General features: G+C 46.3%; 1 protein-coding gene across 1 annotated transcript in view; it reads right to left on the reverse strand.

Moving 5' to 3' along the window:
* ZYG11B (zyg-11 family member B, cell cycle regulator) overlaps nt 1–24,686 on the reverse strand; it is a 291,659-nt gene that overhangs the window by 170,385 nt on the left and 96,588 nt on the right. Inside the window, exons 4-5 of the mRNA XM_078670550.1 lie at nt 21,924–22,064; nt 15,010–15,186 (exon numbers count right to left, since the gene is read on the reverse strand). Coding sequence (XP_078526676.1) covers nt 15,010–15,186; nt 21,924–22,064 — 318 coding nt within the window. The remainder of the gene's footprint in view (nt 1–15,009; nt 15,187–21,923; nt 22,065–24,686) is intronic.

Genomic DNA, 24,686 nt, shown 5'->3' on the forward strand with positions numbered 1-24,686 from the left:
GACACAATCGGAAAGATTCCACTGATGCTGTGCCCACTGGAACTTCAGGTCCCACTGCAGAGCCCGCATATGCCACCTGGCATAGTCCACCAGCAGGATGCAGGAGGCCATGAGGCCCAGTAACCTCAGGGTTATTCTGACTGAAACCCGTGATAGAGGCTGAAAGATCAGAATCATAGCTGGAATATCCCGGACTCGCTGCTCGGGAGAAGAAGCCCAAAACTGCCCTGTATCCAGAACCGCTCCGATGAAAAGGCGCTTTTGAGAGGGAATTAGGTGTGTGTGGCGTGGTATCAATAAGGGGCCTGAGACTCGATCTAGGAAGGTAGGGTTTTATTTTGGTTAGGGTCTTTTTGTAACGGGTACTCAGTCTGTCTCTCTGAAATCCGGCGGGATCCGTCTTGCAACCGTGGCACCCTCAGGCTCTTCAGGCTCTTAGCGTAGTAGTCTTCCCAGTTGTTGGACTCAGGCACTGGGTGGTCGTCTAGCCTTCTCCTCGGGTGGGTCCCGCAGCAATGAAAGATCAAGAGAGAGCCCGTCAGGGTCGTTGTCCTATGTCTGCTAACCCAAAGGGTACCCGGGGTAGTGAGGGGGACACCAGTGAGACTGTGCTGTATAATCCGGTACCAGTGCAAGGCTCATGGGTGGGGGAATTCGTGAAGGGCTATTCACACTAGGAGGTTAAGGGTAACTATGGACATATATTACAAATAGAGCTGGACTATGGAGTTGAGGTTCCCCGTCTCCCGACCAACCCCGCAAACCGCCGCTGTACCTGCTGCAGCCATACTCCTCCCACGGGAGTGTGGCACGGCGCTCCGCGAAACCGTTGGCCTCCTGGCTTACTTTCCTCGTCCTCTCGGCTCGCCTTTTCCCGTAGTTCTCAGACCGCTCCTCTGCTCTGCCAAACACAGTCGCCTTCCTCCACCTGGGTGTCGTAGCACACCAAACACCGTGTTTCCGGCCCTTTACCCAATCCGGGGCTGGCTACGTCATCCAGGGGCGGGGCTTCTTGCTCTGGGAATCTCCAGTTAAAGGGATAGTTCTCCTGTGTCTCCGTGTCCGGCCCCCTTCGGTGTTCCACTCGCTCTGGTAACGGTGTAAAGAGGGAGGGGAATCAACGTTAGCCTTCCACCAGTCATTAAAGGGGGACTCTTCGTTGATACGGACGGGCACTTTGTTACACTGTGACTTCGGCACCTTGATGGTGAACCCCCGCGAATGCAGGCAGTCGGCCATAGTCTGGAGGTGGGAGACGAGCCCGCCTTCAACAAGCAGTTGTCGAGATTGGGGAAGACTGGACCCCTGATCTGCACAGATTAGCTGCAACCACCGCCATCACTTTCGCAAACACCATAGGGGTGCTGGTAAGGACAAAGGGGAGCACGGTAAACTGAAAGTGCTTGTGGCCTACAGTGAACCGCAGGTAAAGCCGGTGGGCCGGCAGGATGGGAATGTGAAAATAAGCGTCCTGCAAATCCAACACTACCATCCAGTCTCCAGTGTCGAGAGCAGACAGGACCTGAGCCAAGGTCAACATCTTGAACTTCTCCTTCCGGAGGAAGCGGTTGAAGTTCCCGAGATCCAAGATTGGGCACCAGAAAGTAGTGGGATTAACAACCACAACCTAGTTCTAGGCCAGGAGCGCGCTCAATGGCTCCCTTGATCAAGAGAGCCGTAACTTCCTGTTGGAGAAGGGCCAGGTGATCCCCCGACATGTGATGGAATTGAGATGACATGGATGGAGGGGTAGTCTCGAAGGGGAGGGAGTAGCCCCTTCGGACTATCTGCAAAACCCACCTATCCGACGTGATGTTGAGCCAGTGGGGGAGGTGATGGCAAAACCTGCCGCCCACTGGCAATTGATGGGCCTGAAAGGTTAGACTAGGACGCTTGGAGGCCGCTGCAGAGGGGGTGCTGGTGGACTGGCCCATCCGCTGGCCCCCCGATCCACGGCGGTGGGATACAAGTCCCTGGCCAGGCAGAGGCTGGACAGCTTGCGCAGGCCTGTGGTTCTGGGCGCAATGTGGCAGGGAACCCCCTCCGTAGCCACGAAAGGGGCGAAAAGCAGACTGCACTGGGCAGGAGGTGGAAGCGAGGCCTAAGGATCTGGCTGTAGCCCTAGAATCCTTAAAGTGCTTTAGCGCGTCGTCTGCCTTGGTGCCAAAAAGGCAATGGCCATCAAAGGGCATGTCCAAATATGTTGCTTGGACATCACCTGAAAAACCAGTGAACCTCAACCAGGCGTAGCGTCTCAGTGCTACTGACATGGAAATCATCCTGCCTAGTGAGTCGGCGTTGTCCAGCCTACACAGGATGGCAAACTTCGCTGCATCTCTCCCTTTATCAACAGCACGGGAGAGCACGGCCCGACCCGCCTCCAGACACTGTGGCAGCACCTGCGCAACCGTGTCCCACACAGAGTGGGAGTAACGGCCCAAGAGACATGCGGTGTTCACCGACCGCAATCCTAAGTTGAAGGAAGAAAACATCTTCTTCCCAAGGTGGGGCAGCTGCTTGGATTCCCTATCAGGAAGTGCATTAGGGAATGCGCCCTTGAACGTTGAGCTTGGACCAATAACATCTATGGGGTGGGGTGTTGGGAGAGGAAAAGGGGGGTCACCGATGGTCTGGCGGTGGCGTCGGGCCATCATCCTATTCACAGGAGTCCTTCTGTTGGGTTTGGACCAAGAGCCCAAAAGGACGTCCGTGGGGGCCTCATTAAACGGCTGCAGGGGCTCCGAAGAGGCCGCTGCCGGCTAAAGCACTTCAGTCAGGAGGTTAGTCCTGACTGCCACCGTAGGAAGTTCGAGGTTTAGGGCCTTGGCCGCCCTACGCACCACCACTGGGTAAGATACAACCCTCCATCGTAGCCACGGTAAGGGGAGAAAGCATGCCAAGGTCTGGGGACGTATCCGGACCACTGCCCTCCCCCAACTCCTCTCTCCAGTCCGGTTCTTCCAACTGGTCTGCTAGAGGGTCCACAGACCCCTCCCAGTCCTACTCACCCTCTTCTGGTAGCCACTCAGGGCGATAGGGAACACCAGGAGTGAACAATGGCACAAAAGTACCGGTTGGCGACGTTCCAGACGTCGGTCGACATCAGTCCTGCTCCGTGTCTACAACGAGGGGGAGGCCGGGGTCGACGTTGGCTGGGGACACAACTGGTGTCTGAGGCGGTGGAGGTGTTGTCACTGGATTCGGTGCCAGAGCAGGTGTCACGCAGTCGCCCGCGCCGATCCAGGACCAGGCCTGGATCTTTGGTGGCCCTGCAGCGCCGGAGCCGAAGCTGCTGGCATCGAAGGCTTAGAGTCCCCAACACAGTCTGTGGGGCCCGAGGGCGCACCGGCTGAGTTGGGCTGCCAGAAGATGGAATGCAAGGCTTCATAGAAGTTTCAAAGCTGGACAAGGCTCACTCCTTCTACCGGAAAGGGAGGGAAGGCCGGAGTCGACCCAAAAGGTTTCGCGGGTGGAGCCGGATGACTACCTTCTACTTCCCACGTAGGCCGACAGATGGGGATAACGCAAAGAGCGGCGGTGCTTTTTCACATTCTTTTTGTGCTTCGACATACCCGAAGATGAAGACTTGGATGAAGAATGGTGGTGACGACTCCGCAACTAGTCCCATGAACTCCCTCTTGACCGGGACCTCGAACGGCGCGGAGCTGACTGCAGGACCCAGAGAAGCGTTTGGAACCGCTCCCGCAAAGACTTTGGGTTCATGGCCTGGCAGTCAGGACACGACTTCGGGTCGTGGTCGCGCTCCAAGCACCAAAGGCACACATGGTGCAAGTCCGTAACAGTTTGTGACAAGAGTCACAAGCGTTGACGCCGGTTCAAGGACGGGACTTCCCTGTGTGCACCAGGAGTCGAAGGACTCGAAAAAACGTCTACAAAAGTTGCAAAAAGAGAGTCAAAAAGTGACTCGAGGTACCTCTCTGGATCAGCGCTGGCTGGAGTGGAAAAAGAAAGAACGAATGTCAGCACGCGAGGGCGGCGTCTGAGTAAATACTGAGACGTCATCCCGGCGACCACGACGAACACTGAGTCGATCAACGCCACCTATCGATGGTACTGGGGTACTGCAGACGAAAAAAATTCTACAGATCCAGTCTGATGCCTGGGGGTACTTCTAAGGTGAGGAATCCATAACTAATTGTCTCTTTCAGACATATTTTGTTTAAGTTTTATATTTCCTTTGAGCTTGTAGGCAGTGTCAGACACATCACTAGTGTAACTTTGGCCTTAATAATCCCCCTGCAAAATTCCACCCAAACCCACTAAGTTTATTTTTCAATTAACCACCTACCCTAAATAAAGAAAAATTATTTAACCTGCAAATTTCCTACTCCTAGTATTAGCAACCCAACAACGTCACTTGAATTTCAATTAAAGATGATGTATTACCCACATCAGGAGGGTGGTGGAGGGAGGGGCAACAGGTGTTTTATATGAGTTACAGCCAAAACTAGCTCCAACCAAATTTATTTCCAACTAGGTGTTCTCAATTTCACCGTTTTATAGGAGAAAAATGCAAATCTAATAACTCACTTAACTGCATTTAGTGGGTAATTTGTCAACTGTTTAGAGCGTCAAAACTGAAATATACTGTTTGTGGGTAGATGGGGATACAGTGGAAGAGAACACATTAGTGATGATACATTCCAGCTATTTGTCCCTCCCACAGATTGTCAGTCTGCAAGGTACTGGAGTTGAAGGCACTCTCCAGCTCACATCAGAAACCCTAGATTTGTTTTTTTTTAAGTCAAATGTCCTTAATGCTGCAGAGTTCAGCAACAATGTCATTTGATGCCTTGTTGCAGAAAATCCCAGTGTTGTAGGATGGTCCATTCATGTGGACACACTTTGCATTTGAAACAATCTCACACTAGGCCTTTACAAAGCCATGTAAACTTGCAATGTCACCCAAAAATCCTTGCTGGATTCGCAACTATACAAGACAGAAGGAGTCGTTTGTCGATTGCGTGCAAAGTTTGAGTCTGTAAGAATTTTTTGTGAACCTCACAACAGACTTCCCACAAAAAAGCACATGCTTTACTTTCTCTATAGGAAATAATTAAGAATATTACATTTGAGCTTTCCATGTAACTTCCTACACACTACACTGTAGGGTTTACTGATCATAGCCTTCAATGATTAGTTCATATAACACAGTGGGGAGAGGTGGGATGTATTTGGGTGAAATTCCCAGCTAAGCAAATTCCAGGTGTCTTGTACACATTTTCTAATACCTATACAGCTTATTAGATAAACGTGTCCTAGTAAAAAAACACAGCAACTCAATACGTAACACATGAAATTTGCTTTACTGAGAATGGATTTATAAAATGCAAAAAAGTTAAGCATTTACATAGTGCAGAAGACACTCAGTAAAATGGCTTGTCTGCATTTCATTGTCAAATTGCATTGCTGAGTATCACAATTTTGATAGAAGGTGGGTTAAATATCCTCATTTGAAGCCTTGCTATTCAGAATTGATGTAACAAACCTGTTTCACCACACTCCACCAGCTCTGGTTGTAAGGTGTAGAGTAGGTTCATAGGAGAGTTCTGTGTGCTGAGCAAATTCGGAATGATGAACCAGCGACTTTTGGATGAGGAGTGCTGAAGGCCTTAGTCATGCTGCACTTTTCTCTACCAGGCAACCCTTTAAAAACAAAGCTGAGTGCATATAACATGGAAACCAGCTTGAACAAAGACCCGTTTCACCTTCAAGGCCAGCCAACACTGAGGCCCTAATGCAATTTCATGGCTAAATTCAGATCACTGTCCTGACAGGAGTTTATATAGAGATCAGAATTATGATCTGTGTGACAAATATCACACCCTCAAAGTTTCCCTGATAAAGTTCAGCAGGTTTGACTTGCCAGAATTTACTGGGGTATAACAAGCATTTACAATGCAATGGTCTCGGCTTTATTAAAGTTAGCGCTATTGGCATTGCAAATGGCATTTTTTTCATTTTTTGTTTTTTTTAAACATAATTAAATGGTATTGTCATTTACAATGGCAATAGGTGAGCATTAGAGGGTAGTAGAGAGTATTAGCGGACACAGAGCCACACACACACACACACAGTCACACAGTCACACAGTCACACAGTCACACAGTCACACACACACAGTCACACACAGACAGAGCCACACACACAGGCAGAGCCACACACACAGACAGAGCCACACACACGCAGACAGAGCCACACACACACACAGACAGAGCCACACACACACACACACAGACAGAGCCACACACACACACACAGACAGAGCCACACACACACACACAGACAGAGCCACACAGACACACACAGAGCCACACACAAAGAGCCACACACAGACAGAGCCACACACAGACAGAGCCACACACAGACAGAGCCACACACACACACAGAGCCACACACACACAGAGCCACACACACAGACAGATCCACACACACACACACACACAGACAGATCCACACACACACACACACACACAGACAGAGCCACACACACACACACAGACAGAGAGCCACACATACACACAGAGAGCCACACACGCACAGAGCCACACACACACAGAGCCACACACAAACAGAGCCACACAAACAGAGCCACACACAAACAGAGCCACACATACACACAGAGCCACACATACACACAGAGCCACACACAGAGAGCCACACACACACACAGAGCCACACACAGAGAGCCACACACACACACACCCACAGCCACACACACACACAGCCACACACACACAGAGCCACACACACACAGAGCCACACACACACACAGAGCCACACACACACACACACACACACAGAGTCACACACACACACAGAGCCACACACACACACAGAGCCACACACACACACACAGAGTCACACACACACACACAGAGCCACACACACACACACAGAGCCACACACACACACACACACACAGAGCCACACACACACACAATTGAGAGATTAAGGAGTGCTTACTTACTGGGAATCAGCAAATAACAGTGCTTTCGCAAAGGTTTCAAAGAGAATCATCAAAAACTATGCCTTGTTGAGACGCTGCCTCATCCGCTGCAAGCCGATCGCCTGCACGCCCTCTCCCGTCTCCAGAGCTTCCAGTTCCTTAGTAACGGAGGGGGTTCACCACCCACTTGCTGAGTAACAGGTTGCTCCAGCCATTTGATGACAGTGGCTGCAGTTAGACTACCCCAAGCCATCCCCCAGAGCTGAAGCAAAGAGCCCCCGCCGTCCCCCAAGGAAGGTCAAACCATAGAAGCTCAGGCTTTATGGTAATTAATAGGGAGAAATTGAAGATTTGGAACAAGGTAGCAAGGAGGGAGGAGGTCGATGCCAAGAACTTCCGAGAGGGTCATTCTCAAAAGAATAGACCTAGGAAAAGCTCTTGATACCAGTGCCTCCATGTTGATCCTAATCATATAGTAATTAAGCACAGCCGTACTTTTGCAATTAAAGGGAGCAGCCAGGTTAGGAGCAAAAGCGGCAGCCTTATCTGTGCTCCGTGTTACAGCTGCTCAAAGAAAATCGAAAATAAGCCTCAAAACGGTTGCCACTTTCATAAGAATACTCGCTTGCATCAAACGCAATGGCAGAGATGGTATGTCTTACTTTTGAGTGGTTATTTAGGACTTTAAACCCCATTGGAACTCTACTGAAACGTTCCAATCACCTCAGCTTTTGACGACCAAAAAAGCAACGTAACGCTGTAACAAATCCTGACCAACAACAGTATACAAAAACCTTTAGCATATTAACACCATAAGACACCAAACAATATCTAGGCTAGCAAAGGATGCCTCCTTGACGCAGATGTCAGGATGTTTTTAGGCAAAGCTCTAATACACAACCAAGGTAACAAATGAAAGGGGCGGGGAGATAGAAGTAGCAATCATGTTGTACAATCCTGAATTAATCAAAATTAGCAATATAAATAAATTTGTATAAAGTAATCTAATTTTATTTTCTTCAAGATGCATGAGAAGGACATGTAGGTGTTCCATGTGACGGCACAGTGCTGACGATTAGTGACCTAAGAGTAAAGGTGCACAGCTGAATGTAAGAAGCAAACAGAATATTGACTGTTTAGAGAGTTTATTTTGGATGTACTGATTATAGTGTTTAGAGTTCACAGATTGAACGTTAAATATCCAGCCAACAAATTACGCCAACGTTTCGAACTCAGTTGTTACTTGCAAGCAGGGTCTTTATCAGTACAATAGGATAGTATTACCCTCAAGGCTCATAATTACTGCAGTCAGAAAAATGATAATGTAAATCAATAGGTATCCGTTGGCGGTGCAAAGAAATCCTACCAATCCAATACCTGTATCAGCGCCATCGCATTAGCACAAGTGGTAGATTTAATTCTAAGCACTTCCAGAAATAATTTGAAAATGTAATGCAACACCATCAGAGCACAGTACACAATTCACAGAGTTACTGAATTACACCACATTTAATAAATGCACTCACTCCAGGAGCACAGCAAATCCATTGTGTTACTAAAAAGTTTCGAAATATTTTACTGCAAGTGCTGATAGATTTGGGGGTGCACATTTAAAAATGCCATTGCGTGATGTTTTCAAAACAAAAAGATCTGCAGTTATCTAAACTGGTCTTACCCCTTTGCCACCTGTTTCAGGTATGTCTTTAGCTAATCACAGCACAACGCAATGCCATTGGGCAATGAAAGCACTCCATTCCCATTGGTTGGAAGGAAGGCCACCAGTCTCACAGCAGGTTGTGACTAGAAAAACAAGTTTGCAGCTCAAAACATGGGCCTCTTGTGTTAATAATTTATGAGCAGGACGGAGACACAGCCTTGCAATGCCCGGGCGCGTCCTTTCTTGCCGACCAAGACCCAGGTCAGAAAGCACTGGCCAGATACCGCTCCTTCCCTTTTGGAGCCTGGGTCCTACTTCTTCCCAGACCTTCCGTCTCAAGTACCTGAGGATCCAGATCTCCAATCGGGTAGAACTTGACATCCTTAAACATGTCCTCGGGGACCGTCAGCTCCTCCATGGCCTCGGCCCGCAGTTCCGTCCCCCTACCCCTGCATCAGCAGATGCTTCTTCCAGTACCCAAACACCCAGGCCCAGCGTGTTCTTTCTGCGCCACAGACTGAAGAGCCCCGCCCCCTGGAGCCACCGAACCACCAGAGCCAGTTCGCGCCTTGGCCTGTATCATTGTGCAGGCTTCCGAGGGGGAAACGGGCCATACAGCACACCTAAAGACTCACTCGGTACTGCTTTTGCTATGTAGGCACTGTATTTAACAGCGCCAAATAGCTACATATATTGCAAGTCATTTGTGGAAATTATTCATTTTGTGAATGCGTGTCTACTTTTGCGGTACAATAAATAACCCTTCTTAATGGTACGGACGGGAGGAAGATCCCCTAGACAGGAAGAGGAACAAGCGTGAACGGGCACTCTCCCGAACTTCCGGTGTCGGGATGTGCACGCTCACGTCCCGCTTATGCGCCCACGGAGTGGATGGCCGGCCCAGAGGAGCGGTGGCAGCAGAAGTCAGGAGGAGTGGCGGCTGAGGCCGCTGATGCGGTAAGTGGGGCTTGGGGGGCTTTGCACGTGTGTGTGTGTGTGTGTGTGTGTCTGTCTGTCTGCGCGTCTGTCTCTGTGTGTGTGCGTACCTTCGTAAGCGCGTCCACAGACCCTGGTAGGCTCGTGCAACGCTCTGTCTCCGTTGAGAGCGAACTCGGCGACAATAGGTCTCGATGCCGAGACCTAAAAATGTCTGGTCACACTCTCAACCCTAAAACACAGTATGTTGCCATCACTGCTCTGTGTAAGGAAGGGACTGAAGAGATCTGTCAACTATGAGGGCACCCTTGATGCACTCCTCCAGGTTACAAGGGAGGCCCTGGATAGTCAGAGGTAGGCCGAGGCCCCTGATCAGATGCTAGATTAGCATGGTGCCAGGTCTACAATAAAACACAGAATATTAGATACGTTTGGTGTTGGGCACTTAAGGCAGGGGAACAGGTCGTATGCCATATAAGGGGACATTCCCATCCCAACACCACATAAATGCATTTTTGCAACTAAAATTATTTCCATGCTCCTCCATCGAGGGAGATATTGCAGTTGACTGTACCTTTGAATCTAAAATGGATTTGTTTCACTGAAATAGGATGTTTGCTCCTACAAGTGTTTTTACGCTTCTGCTGTTAATGTTGCGGTAATGTTAAATGTTACTTTGAATCTGAAATAGATTTTTTACACTTACATGTCATTTTCAACCTAAACGTGATTTTATACCTAAATGTGTTTTTCTTGTAAATCTGTCTACTACTCCTAAAAGTGTTGCTACACTTCTGCTGATGCTGCACACCTGAATATGATTTTGCACATAAATTTGACTTGCACTTCGTCAGAAATTGCTCCATTAATTTACAATGTTTAAGTCAGATCTTAGTGAATCAATGGAAGATCCACATAATGGTTTACATCCCAAAGAGAACCAGAAAAATGTTCTTTGTGGTAAATAAGTCCCAAATCATCATGCCTGTTTCAACCTTTTCAGATCTGGTGGTCCGATTTGATGACACCTGCACCAGGAAGCCACTAGGATCTATTATGACCGCAAATATTGTGTGGAGTGTGGGGGCACCTTCTCTTTAAGTTTGCATTAAAACTAGCCCTCAAACCTCTTAAAAAGTTGGTGGAGATTTATAAAGCGAAATGTCTATCAATTCAAACGTATGTTTCTGGCCAAGGAGGAATTAAGGAGTACCTTACCATTTAAAGAATCCAGATAGGGTTTCTCAGAAAACTCTTGGCAGTCTCCACAGTATTGAAACTTATATGTGACATGCAATATTAGGACTTGATTACATTTCAAATTATATTAAGCTCTGCAAGCTCCTTTTTTGGCTGTCTATTCAGACTAAGCCAGAAACCACTTTTAATTATAAAATATTGTCATACTGTATGAAACTAGACAAGACAATGAAAATCATATGGCTATTTAACATAAAAAAACATTAGTTACTGTTTGGCTATTCCATAATTATTATAAATCCTTCTTGCAAATAAACATTAAAGACCCGTTTTCTGGCCTGGTATGGAAGTAATAGGAACCGCACCAAAAGTGTCAAACGCACCACATCGGGACGGGAGGAAGATCCCCTAGACAGGAAGAGAAACAAGCCGTGAGCGTGCACTCTCCCGAACTTCCGGTGTCGGGATGTGCACGCTCACGTCCCTCTTATGCGCCCAGGGAGTGGATGGCCGGCCCAGAGGAGCGGTGGCAGCAGAAGTCAGGAGGAGTGGCGGCTGAGGCCGCTGATGCGGTAAGTGGGGCTTGGGGGGCTTGGCACGTGTGTGTGTGTGTGTGTCTGCACGTGTGTGTGTCTGCACGTGTGTGTGTCTGCGTGTGTGTGTGTGTGTGTGTGTGTGTGTGTGTGTCTGTTTGCGCGTCTGTCTCTGTGTGTGTGCATGCCTTCGTAAGCGCGTCCACAGACCCTGGTAGGCTCGTGCACCGCTCTGTCTCCGTTGAGAGCGAACTCGGCTACAATAGGTCTCGATGCCGAGACCTAAAAAACGATCCTGCGAGGAATGCTTCATTTTCCATCTGAAAACTCAGAGTAGGAGTTATTTACCAAAGCTGGTAAGTACCTCACCCTGGAGTAATGGTATTTACCAGGTATGATAAATACCTACTCCTCCAGACTAGTAGCAAGGGCCAAGGAGGTTTTGTTCATGGGCACGATTTGAAATGAAAGCATAGAGTCCATCTTTGTTTTTCCTACTTTAAATAGTGAAGGAAATTTGAAGTGACCTACATTTCTTTAGAAAAATCGCTATTCCTGTAGAATAAACATTGAAGCTTTGAGTATTAATCCACTGAGAGGAAGAACAAGCATTTTAGCAAGGAAAATGCTATGAAATCTGAATACTTTGCAAGTTGCATAGCCTCTGTTTTTTCTAAAAGGCTGGGTCGTAAATCCATCGATGTCCTGTTGGATATCTATAAAGCTAACTGTGTTTTCATTGCCGATTATGGCAGCGAAATGTGGGGCCATACCAACCTTTCATGTAATGAAGAATATGTTTTTAAGGAGACTCCTATGCCTTCCTCAATGCTCCCCTTCATTTATTATTTAGGAGTAGCTTGGGCTAAGCTTTTTGTCTAATACCTTGTAGTTGCAGTCTTTGTTATTGTGGCTGTATGTCTGGTTTAGATTAGAAAAGAGGCTTTATCATTTGATTTTGAAGGAATGTTTGTCCTTTAATTAAGCCTATAGAATTGCAAGGGTAAATTATGCCAAAACATGTTTCGACAGATTGGGACAGCCAGCCCAGAAACCATTGTTAGTAGCGAAGTTGCCTTGAACAAGGCGGCCTTTATGGCCTTGAAATCAAGAGAGCGAGAGACTGGATTGAAATGAATAGGTCCTGAGGAACAGCCTATGCTCTGTTGAAAACCTCCCCGACTTTACAGCCTTATTTATCATTTGGTAGGCCCGATCATTGTTTTTATTGATCCGCTTCAAAACTCAATATAATTCATTATCAGTTAGTTGTACCTAAGGGGATTACTTCTAATCCTATTTCTGTACTATGTAGATGTGATTGCATTTTGACAGACATTATGCACTTCATGATGTTTTCCTCATTTTATAAAAGCTTGCAGGAGTCTTTCATTTTTCCCTTTTTTGCAGGTAACCATTTTAAACAAGTGTGACTGGCTTGGTTTTATTTGAAGCTATTGTCTGATGCACATACTTCTTTTTATCTGGTTTGTTTTTTATCAGTTGCAGTCAGACTGAAAACAATACATCAATCACATTGTAAATATTTCTTTAGAGTGGATGTCGTTAATGGCTTTAGTTTGTTGAAATCGAATAAACATTTTTTAACATAGCTGATTTTAGAGTATCGTGAGACAGGTTAGATTGACCCAACTGATTAGGTATTGTGACAAAAGTAATCCTGCAGGTCCAAACATTTGGTGTATGTGCTTGGCTGAAAAGCCAAGAAGGAAAAGCTACCATCTGTGGGATTCCAGCTGAATGCCTCCAAGTCAGAATTTCCCCTTAACCATAATGACAGAGCAGTACCGTGGAGCCTCTGCAGGCTTCAGATAGCCTGCCTCAAGGCCAGCACATAGAGCTGCTTGCTTGGTGACAGGAGTGCAGACAAAAGAGGGCAGCCTCAATCACCCTAAGTCCACCACATGTTCGTAGGGCACCAGGTGCTAAATCATTAGTAGGCAACCTAATTCTGGGTCAGGATTTCCTAAATAGCAGAGGAGCTACCTATCTAGCGCCTTGAGACCCCACGGGTGAGTAGTGCGCTCTATAAATGTCTTGATTGATTGATTGATCTGTGATCTGTTCAAAGTGATTCTCTGACCAAAGCTTTAGTCTCCATCTGTGGTTGCCTGCCCCATGTATCCCTCTGCAGGTGAAGGGAAGGTGTACGGTTCCAAGGGAGGCTGCCTCCACTACGTGTTATCTCCCCCTGCCCAGCACAACCAGGGTCAGGAATCAGGTGCATATACCCTTGGCCTGAACAGGAAGCAGCAGAGTTGCCACAAGGTAGGGAAGTAAGCCGGTCAGTGGCTCACGGAAGGTCCTTCTGAGCAATGAACTCCATGGCAAATCTGGATAGCGGTTTCCCGGATTGCCAGGTAGGGAATGACCATTTGGTTGCCGACCCGGCATCTGACCATCTGGTAGGTGGCTGGCTGACTGGTTGGGCAGAGTGCCGGACGCTTGGCCAGCCAGCGTTGCTAACTCAGATGTGTCTCTCCTCCCGGGGTCCAGCACAAACACTACATGTTCCCAGGCACTCTTGAAGGCATGTGCAAGGTGCTCATTCCCTTCTTGAGCAGGGATGAAAGCTCTGACCGGCCTCAAGCAGATTACCATTGGGCAGCCTGCAGCATCACAGAGGGCTAGGGATAGGGTCTTGTGGGCAACTGGAGGATTCCACCGGTTACAGCAGGGTGAAAAACTCTGACTGGGTCCCCATACAGAGTTGTGTCAGACCTGGCATCTTAGGCTGCAGACACGGACATCAGTATTCCAAATGAGCAAGGACATCCTGGCGCAGGCCCTGCATGTGCTTTTCATGCTCCGTTGGTGTCTTTGGCCCACGTCTTCAGGCTCAGGAAGATTTCCCTCAAACAGGGTGAGAAGCTCTGGCATTGGCTTGCGCTTAAAGCTCCTGCAGGTCACAGCCGCTGGGTTCAGCTCCATTTGCCAGACTGCAGTGTGGCAAAGTACTCCTGTTGGAATTCCACAGGTCCCAGGCCATTGCTACGGTGTGGTGAAAAGCTCTGACCAGGCCCCAGCTTACAAAGTTTAAACACATCCACAAGTTAAAGCTTGTCAGGTTTGAAATTATCTTTTTGTGTAAAAGGGCACCAGTGATAGTTCATTCTCAAGGTAGATCAAGCCAATATGCAAGTATGGGTGTGCCAACTCAGACCTGCCCATGAATCGCATGCTTTTCTTTTTTTCTTTTCCATAAAATGTCACCAGACAAGCAGAGGCAATTAACATCCCTAGTTTTAATTAAACGGCAGCAGCAAAATGATGACCACTTTCAATAAAACAGATTTGAAAGAACGTCATGTTGACCTCAACTGCCCAGCTATTCATTCATATAGAATATCATGTTAAATACAGACTGTAGCAATGATTATTGCCGATTTGTCAGTACATGGGTTCTCAAAGTGCATTGAAGTGTAGCAAAAAAAGGATTATGATATATATGTTTTAATGAAAATGTTATCCATAAAGTCACTATCAAAAAGTGTTTTAATGTTCAAAGTTGATCCTTATATTTCAGGTGGACACAGCAAATAGACTAACTATTCATTTTGTCCACTATAAGGTGCAGTGCATGTGAACATCACCTAATGAACGAAAATACCTCCACGTATTCACTGTAACCCTGCACTCAGAGTGTGGAAGAAATGGATCATTAAAAAGAAGAGGACTAAGTTGTCCATTACCTGTTGGTGATTTGGAAACTGTTCCATAGCCGCAAGGAGTAAATGGGTTACATCAGCCAACAATTTGACAGGCATCCCTGCTGCCAGATCCTGCTTGGTTAGGTTAAACACACACGCACTTGCTGCCAGCTGCACTGGTAAATTCGAGGGGTGATTTCGCATGCCAATAACCACAAGCTGAAATACAGGCATAAATGCAATAACAGTTTGCTTTTAGTCAAAGTCAGAAATACATGAACGTAAACAATTTAACTTTGTATTTAACAAACAATTATCATGAGAAATGTTTTGTTTCTCCAGAACCTCATGTTTTCCTTTTCTTGAAATAAATTCGAATTCCTGAATTCATGATGTTCTTGTGTCACTTCATGTATATTGCATGTGTTTGCATGAAAAGACATAAAAGGCGAAAACACTAAAAGATAAATAAAACACTATTGATAAATAAAAACCCATTTAGCTCTTCTATGATTTTATAATAATTGTGATATGTTAGAGCTGTATTCTAGAGCAAATTCTAAGGGCAACTGTTGAGTTGTTTCCACTCCCAAACAGGGGATAGACTCCACAGGAATGAGAGAGGAAGGATGGCAAGGCAGCATGAGACGAAGCCAAGAAGATGCAAGAAGCCTTGGGAGCCTAGTGAAGGCAAATGTAATGGTAAAGATGCCTTGAAAGCATAGTAAATGCAAATGCATGTGGGGTATCCCGTGTCGTACCCAAGCATGAGTCTTCCATTGGTAATCTTGAGAGTGATCTAGGCGCCATTGGGTACAATGCAGCAAGTAGAAACTGATGATGCATGACGTAGCATCTGATAAAGGCGGCGTTAATATCCACTCAGCTAGCTTCATTGCCTGCATAAGTCACAAAAAGGTGGCCTGAGAAAGCAGATCCCTTGATTGGTAAAGTGGAAATGCAAAGTTGGCTTGATGTCCAGACTGCTTAAGAACGCCTCAACTGAAGAGGCAAGGTTGGGGTCTGGAGAAAGATCTCGGATCTGATACAACTCTGCTGGACTTCATTATGGAAGAAGGGAGAGTTTGGGAAGCCACTAGGCGGCATATCAGGAATGGGAGAGCTGATGCAGAGCTTAGCCATATGCATATTTTTAAGGTACTCTACTGTGGCAGATACACTTAACTACGAAATGTTCCCACTAAATGCATGAGATGCAGACAGCGCAGTAAGGAAATGGAAGGCAGCACTGCTCCCAATGTACAAGCTGGGTCCTTGGAGCAAATGGTTTTTATGAGCAAAGAGGGAGTGAATAATATTTTCTGGGGGACCTAGGACTACAAGTCTCAAGACCTGAATCCCAACTGCCGGCTCTCAGCTAGGTTGTAGTGTATGGTGCTGGGAACTGTATCACTCAGGTCTCTGGACATTAGCAGCTTTTGTTCTGCAGCTTTTTTTTTACCAATGTTCTGTATGTACTTTTACAGGGCACAATCAAGGAGCAGGGTGATGTACCTTGGCCAGAAAGAAAGCCATAGCCTACAATAATGCTGCTGGTGTTGCCAGTCTCTAGGAGACACCCTCCCACTAGTTCCTTCTCTTCCCAGATTTCCCAACACTACCTCCTAGTTCATGTGGGAGGACAATCTTTACCTATCTAGGAAGTTGCCATCAACACCACACACAGTCACAGTTATAAGCAGGTGGACTGGTGGCACTGGGACAGGATTCTGAGAAACCATGACTGCCCTAGAAAAAGTGATGCCAGCTCTTGGTCGTTTAAGAAATGTCACCAGTGTCAGGGCGACTACCCCAAAGGACTGCAACTGAGTCCTAACCAGAGGAAAGCTGAACAATGGCAAGTGCCTCAATTTACTAAAATATAGGTGCCTTAGGCTGGTCGTGGGGTGGAGGGATCAGATGTTATAACTGAAAACTGGGGGGCGTGAGTCCTTCCTCCAGAGCTTTATGCGATGAGCCACTCCTGAGGAGTAGCAGAACTTTCCATCTCAACTGCCACCTGTACAGCACAAAAACTGAGCTTAGTTGTGGGAGGCTGGGAGATGTAGAGAAGGGGTCACAAGCTACTAATAATTTGGCACAAGACACTATACCGAACAACAAAGTTTACTTGACTCTTGGCAGGATAAAAATTAACAAGGACATGCAGAACAACCGAGCTTTTGGGAGGAAGAGCAGCTTCGAGGACCTAACATTTGCATTCTGAAACTTTATTCCATTGGGAGAATTTAAATTCATGCCTGGCGGGAACTATGGCAGTATTCTACCTCAGAGTGTGAAGGAAGAATAGAGAGAAGGCTCTAACACAATAAAATTAATTGTGCAGACAAACAACTAATAAAGGAATGAGAGAAAAGATTTAAAGAAAATGTGTTTTTTATATTTCATTAAATTAAATATTCCATTAGCCTACTGGTGCAATATTTCCGCAGTGGGTGTGAAGAACTGAGCATCAACATTGTAATATAATTCAAGCTGAACTGGTGATAATGGTCTTGGTAATTACCCAAGAATCATATCACTATAGAGCTTTTGAACCCAATGGTGAAAGTATTTTGGAAATGTAACTTGATTTGATATTATTCAGTGCCCTGAATTCCAAGTTTTAGGCCCTCCACCTAATGATCGTGAAGATTGATGAGACAGGCTTACCTAATCACTATGAATCTGCAATAGACTGCACATAAGAGAAACTGGACTCGCCTCCATAGGTTTCCAGTCACCACAATGAAATGATATTTGGTCCTCTGACCTACGCCCGGGGAGGAAGCCTGTATGTATGTTTTAGTACAAAGGCTCGCAAAATCACACCCTGAAGGAGAGAGATGGGCGGTGTTTAGTTTTGGTGACTGATACTGTCCCAAGCATGTAGGTGTCTGATGGATGCTACCTGGTGATGAGACTTGAAATATATCAGGCGCGGTTCGTCCATTGGGGCATAGCACCATCGCCCGCAGCTCCCTCGGCGTTTCTGAACTTAAGTAAACGGAATCAGTTTACTTAAGTTCAAAGACGCCGAGGGAGAACTGACAATCATGTCAGTCAGCATGACGTCAGACTGCCCTGAGGGGAGGGGGGGTGGAGGGGGCGGTCTGCCATCATGTTGACTGACATGATTGTCAGATGGTGACCAGGGGCAACAGGCAGCAGCACAAGTGCGCATGAGTGGGGACGGAGGGTGAACTTTTTAGCCCGTGCCCAGTCATGCTCACTTGTGTTTGCACTGGCTTGCGCATGCCCATTAGGAGCCCCTCGGTCTCCTAATGGGCATGCGGTGGGCGAAGAGTAACCTGTGCCCCAAGCCAATCCCGGCGCTGCAGCAGAGCCAGGATTGGCTGAGAGGGGTGGTCAATTCACTCGGTTGGTGAAGGCGCCAAGGGGAGCGGAGGTGGTGCGGACCGGCAACCCCCTTCCCCTCGTGACCCCCCCCCCCCTCCTGTGTTTTGAGTTATGTATTTTCCACGTTATGATTTTATGGGTCATACTTTGCTGCACAGGCATTTCCCAGTGCCGAGAGAGGTCAGCGTTTACAGGGTTCAATTACACGAGGTCCTTCTCTCAACTTAGTGGTACAACTCTCCCTGAAGCGGATTTCATCTGTTCCAATCTGAATACAAATAATATTGTGATACGATGTATATGAAAGTCCCCCAGACCTCCTCTGGCTCAAGACGCTAGTTTGTAGGTGGCCATAAGAGGTGCTAAGAGCACAGCAGCCCGAGGCTCTAAAGCAGACGTGGCTATTGATCTGCTTCCTGGTGAACCCAAGGTTAAAATATATTAGTGATCGGTGTTTAGTTTTGGTGACTGATACTGTCCCAAGCCTGTAGGTGTCTGATGGATGCTACCTGGTGATGAGACTTGAAATATATTTTTAGGATCCTTATGACGCAGGAGGAAACACATTAGCATACATATGATGACAGAGAACCCATTGTTTATTGATACATCGGACCAATCAATGCAACAACAGAGGTAAAAGCAGAAGTAATGGGGGAAGAGGGCCATCTTTTACTAGATTGTTCTGATCAAAAGGCACTCATCAAATCCAGGGCGGTACTGGACTAGTATAAAGCAGGCATGTCTCGGAGTACCCAGATTGTACCTCTTCACTGAACTGCCCTGTTGTTCACACGTGCGCAAGGATTCAGCTGTAGGCAGCGGAATGGGGAGTCATTTTGTGTGTGCTGTGAATTACTTAACCTATAAAACATAAGACAGGTCAACCTTGGGTCACACTGGTTACCTCATTCACAAATGACGAGGCGTATGCGAGACGAGTTTAGAATTTTCCTAAATTATTCAGGTAACTATGTGTTGCACAAACTAGACTGGCGTATCTTTCATATGCCTTCTAATAGCAATCACCAGCAGGGGTATTTTTAAGGAAATATGAAACTGTGGCTTATCTCTGGCTGTTACTGCTGGCCATTTGGCAGTATGAAATACTCTTGAGTATGCACTGCCCCTGAGGCTGCAGGAGGTGTGACTGGGCAGAACAGACAGCTTCTGAGGCACATTGACCTTAAGGCGCTGAGCACCGCTCGAAGGCCAATGAATGATTGTTTCAGACGCTATCCCGCATATTCATCAGAGGCAAAGGAGAAACCAGGCCACTGATTTGTGAGACGAGTCTTTGCACATGGGAGCTGTGACGTGGACGATGGACCTTCGCTGCCAAATGTTACAATAGGGCATAAAGACATTTACTGTTTAATTATGTTAATTATGGCGATATGCTTTTATAAGATGCATTGTTATCTCAAACTCCGTTATAAAGTTCTCTGGTTATACTGAATGAGTAGCTACCTACATCATTATCATAAGAAATCTCTTTATTGATGGCATAACTACACTTTCACAATTGCTTTATCACTTCTGCTTTCACAAATTTGCTTGAAAATGCACCATTAGCCCATTCTTTTCTCGAAATTTTCCAGGGGGGTGAACCCTCTCCCCGAACATCCCTTATGGCAGTAGGGCTCACCTGCTACACTCGCTCGCAACTGGCCACTCATCCTGAACATTTGCGCCTCACCAATTTCAAATGTCACCAGCCACCACTGGCTTAATTCCTCAGTAAAATTGTAGCTTTGGGTCTGTGCACCCAAATAAAGAGATGTGCTTAGCTCAACTGAGCAACGGAGTCTCCAGAACAAAAGACTGTTTCATCCTCAAAGGGACCTGCACTCCCAGTCATTTCACACACATACCCTGAACCATGACAACAGAGTCAGGCTGGAATAAGATGTTCATACTACAGAAAAAAAACTAATTTTGACGAGGTACTTTTGCTTTTACCTGGGGTTACTCGCATCACTTACAAATGCAGGTAGTCATCACTCGCTCCATGTAAGGGTACCTTGGCGAGGGATGTCTTGCTATCTAACTAGCAGAAAACAAGAATGTACTGCACCCAGTGGTCAAAAGCCTGTCTGTACTTTCTCACTTCTTCCAGATGAATTCAGAATCTATAAAGATCAATGTACCCTATTTTGCATTCACACCCAGCAGTTCCCAGGGATCTCATGTTAATGAAGGCAAGAAAAGTGCAGACATCCACCACATTATTATTCCAATAAAGAGACAGAGGTTATATTGGAAAGCTGCTGTTGGCACCATGTGCATAGTGTAACACTGGGGAGTAGGAACAAACAAGCTGTCTGAGCCCACGAAAGAGCATGAAGGAAAAGACATCATACAAATATCAAAAAAGGCTCACATGAACACAGACTGCAAAAGAAGCACAGTACAAGTCACACTACTTGCTGGTACAGAGGGACATTTTGAGGGTGTGCATAAGTGCAACAATGGGGACCTGGCATTTAGAATGAACATGCAAATGCAGTAACGTTTCACAGTGCAAATCTCCAGATTACTGCCATTAGAGAGAGTTCGCGGTTCAGCCAGTTGGTGACAGGATACAGATCTGTCAAGAACGGAACAAAACCAGTACTTGAGCGTAATACAAGTTCTCCAGGAAGAAAGCTTTTATGTTCAGCAAATAAAGGAAAAGTTGGTGAAGTTTCCAATTCTTCTCAGAAAGGAGAATTGTTTCCTGCATATCTTCAAGATTTATGTTCCAAGCACAGCAAAGGAGTGACAAACATTTGATTTACGTAGCTAAAAGCCTATTCAGAGATAGGTTTTCATGGAGTTGTAAAACAGTGTTACAACACTGAGGGTTAGACACACTAAGAAATGTTCGACTAGTTTCACGAGAAAGTCATACCCCAAGGTGACCTGGACCCAAATGGTCTAAGACGGTAATGGCGGTTATAGATCTACTTAGAGACAGAGGGGTTCAGCCTCCATTCATGTGGCGGAACAACGCACTGGTAATGATAACACTTCACATAGCAGATGACTGGGAAGGAATGACTTTATGATTGCAAAAGATAATAAATAGATAGATACATACAGACAGATACAGACAAATAGATAGATACAGATAGAAAGACACAGACAAGAAATTCCAGCACTGATCCATTTGTTAAGAACTTTCTTACAGTGATATGGATAACTGAGGGGCAGTCCCTTCTTTAGCCAGAAATATACAAACAGATATTCATGGCCCTGTCAAGGTATGTGGGCTGCATCCAGCACTAAGTCTCCTTTGACCTTCTTTGAGGCCAGTGGCAGAGCTTTGCAGAGGAAATAATTGCTCACATGAAACCAGAAAAAAAGATCATTTTAGGGGGATGATTATTGCTCCTACAGAAAGAGCAAATTATATTAATTAGGACATCTGGTCAAACACTCAGTGCCAAACAGATTAGGTGATCTGGATATCGATTCCCAAATTATTTACAAAGGGATTTTGCTCCACACTAATTCATCAATAAGATGCAGAAAAACTCTAAAGAGTTAAACAACTATAGCAAATATAGATTCCTGTGGAGAAAAAGAGGACCATACATCAAGTGTTATCTGACCTTTAACATTTCAGGGTTTGCTTTGTCCATGACATGTGTTAGACTGAAAAGATGGAACAGCGCTTCTCTCACAAAAAACGACCGTTCACTGTAGCGCCTCAACGCTTCTGCAATTTGAGTTTGATTTGCTTCACCAGACACCTTTAGGAACAAAAATATATGGAATTAGTTACATTTTTAAAAGCTCAATATTTCCATTGGCATTTGTGATAGTAAATTCACTGTGATACATTCTTGTGAACTTCACATTAAATATTTTCAAATCACAAAATCTGAAACAATTATGTTTTAATACAACCTCTCAGACTACTTAGCTATGGCAATGGACCCGTTGTCAGAGAAACGAAGAACTTAGCTGCGGGAGTGCCCCACCTCAGACTATGTTGTATCACATTTCTCCGGGCTATTGGAGCTGTCTGCCTAGGCTTTGGATTCACAGAAGAAGAAAAATGTACAGGGGTCTCGCCAACCTTTCTGTGAGCGTAGTATGCACAGATGGACAGTACGGAGACTAAGTCAAACTTCCCTGACACTCAGTAGGGTACACTCTGATATGTAAGAATTCTTACGTTGGTCTGGGGAGTAAAGACCATTACGATGATATATTTTTACTAGGATTTAGGGTACACTAACAGACTATAAAAGATGCAAGTCTACTCTAGCGAAAATAAGCCAAATATAAGCAAGGGCAAGTATTATGTGAGCAAACATTACCAAACATTTCATTAAAAACCTGCATTTAATTTTCAGCCAATCGCCTAGAAAAGTCAAATTTAAAATACATAATACATTTCCTTAAATCAGAAATGGTGAGCGCACCTGCTGAGTAACATATGTTCAGGGTTCATGAGTAGGGCACTCCGCTAAGAGGCACAGTGCTCACTGGAGATAAACGCGTCCTCCTCAAGCAACTAAAACCTTGCGGGGCTTTATACTCTGCTTGTAGAAAGCTGAGAATTGTCTTTATGTCCATCGCTAGAACTGAGCCCACTACAACCTTGTCTTTATGGCTACTTCCTTTGAGCCAGTGCATTGCATCTATTTATACATCACAGCCTTGCAGAGGTAAATGTAAATGTAAAGGTAAAAAATATATATATGTTGTCACATTATCCTTGTTCATCTTCAATAAATCATTAACACTATCTCATAAGTAGAAAAAACATTTTAACTGTCCTGATGCAGCTAAATAAAACAAGCATTGGCAAAACCAATAGGCCCCGCCATTGAAATGCATTTGTTGACTTTTTTGATTTGCCAAATCTTCTTGTCCTTGCTGAAGATCACTGGCTGTAGGAAAGTGTCCTTTTTGGGTCTCGCTGGCAATGCATCCGCAAGCGGATGCATGTGTCCAGCTGGAGACGTATAGCGATCAGTCTGGGGGGAAGGAGGACAAGAGGGTGTACGAGCTTGTACACGTCCTGCGCCACGCCGTGCACTTCCCTCCCATACTCCCAGCCTAACGTGCATGCATGCACACAGACACACACACGCACTTACACAGACACGCAGACACGCAGGCACCCAGACAGGCAACCCCCTCCCCCCCCACAGTCACACACGCATACACACAGACTCCAATACACATACACACACGCACGCTCACACACATACACAGCCCACATACAAAGACCCTCCCCCCGCCGCCGCCATCGCACACACACACTGCATACACACACGCTCACACACAGGTGCCAAGCCCCACTTACCGCCTCAACCGCCTCTCCTTACTTCTGCTGCCATCCACTCTGTGGGCACGGGCTTCTCGCAAAGTCGGAAGTCCCGCCCCACGACTGCCGTGAGCGTGCACATCCCAAGACCGGAAGTTCGGGAGAGTGCACGCTCACGGCTTGTTTTTCATCTTGTGAATATTATTTTTTCCCCTCCTCCTTTTCAGGACAGCTTTAATTTGACGCGGTGAGCTTTTGGTAACGAGGTAGGGAGGCCGGCCGGCCGGGCCGCCCCGGCCGGATTCATTAATCAATGAAAAGTCCATTAATTTACTGAATCCATCTCTGCTGCAAGTCCATTAATTTACGGAGTTGCCTTAGGATTGTGATAGACCTGTGACGAACGGCTTGCCTACAGAGCCTCGTAGCAGGTGCATTAGCCATATGAGCTGTCTTTGAGGCTCTTGTTTACTGCGCGCACCATAATAGACGCTTTACCAAACGGAAGAGGCAATTGATGTGACGTGTTGGGGCCGCTTGGCCGAGGCACCTTTTGAGCACGGGGGACTGTGGAGCTGTGATCTTTAGCTCTGGAGAAACAATCCCTTTTCACTTTTCTTTAATGCATAAAAAAGCAGCGCTGCAGTCGATTCGCCTAAGATACATTGTCTGCTTCATGTTGCTGCCAGCCCACACAGGCAGCGCATCCTTCAGCTTCTCTGCGTTTCCACGGCCTTCTAGATTCAAAGGCGCCCACTCTTTATCGCTGCGAGATTTGTGAGATGCTGTGGTCCCGAGGAAAGGGGTTAAATCCGCCAAGCTTTTACTGGGAGCAAACTGCACGTGTCGCTGCTTTATTCCGACTGACGCCATGCCAGACTGACCTCCCCTCCCCTCTGACATTCCTTCGTCCTGTATTTCCCTTCTCCCCTTCCGCCTCCTTTCTGCCATCCTCGGGTGCTTGGAATGACCAGGCCAGTAAGATAGTTCAGTGGGTTCAGAACCTTCGTCTGACAGCTGTATGTATGCCTTTCAGAGGTCGATTATACAACTGCAATCTATAGTGCAACAAAGTGTCAAGCCCTGTGATAGT

This window comes from Lissotriton helveticus, chromosome 1_2, assembly GCF_964261635.1.
Source record: "Lissotriton helveticus chromosome 1_2, aLisHel1.1, whole genome shotgun sequence".
Lineage (NCBI taxonomy): Eukaryota > Metazoa > Chordata > Amphibia > Caudata > Salamandridae > Lissotriton > Lissotriton helveticus.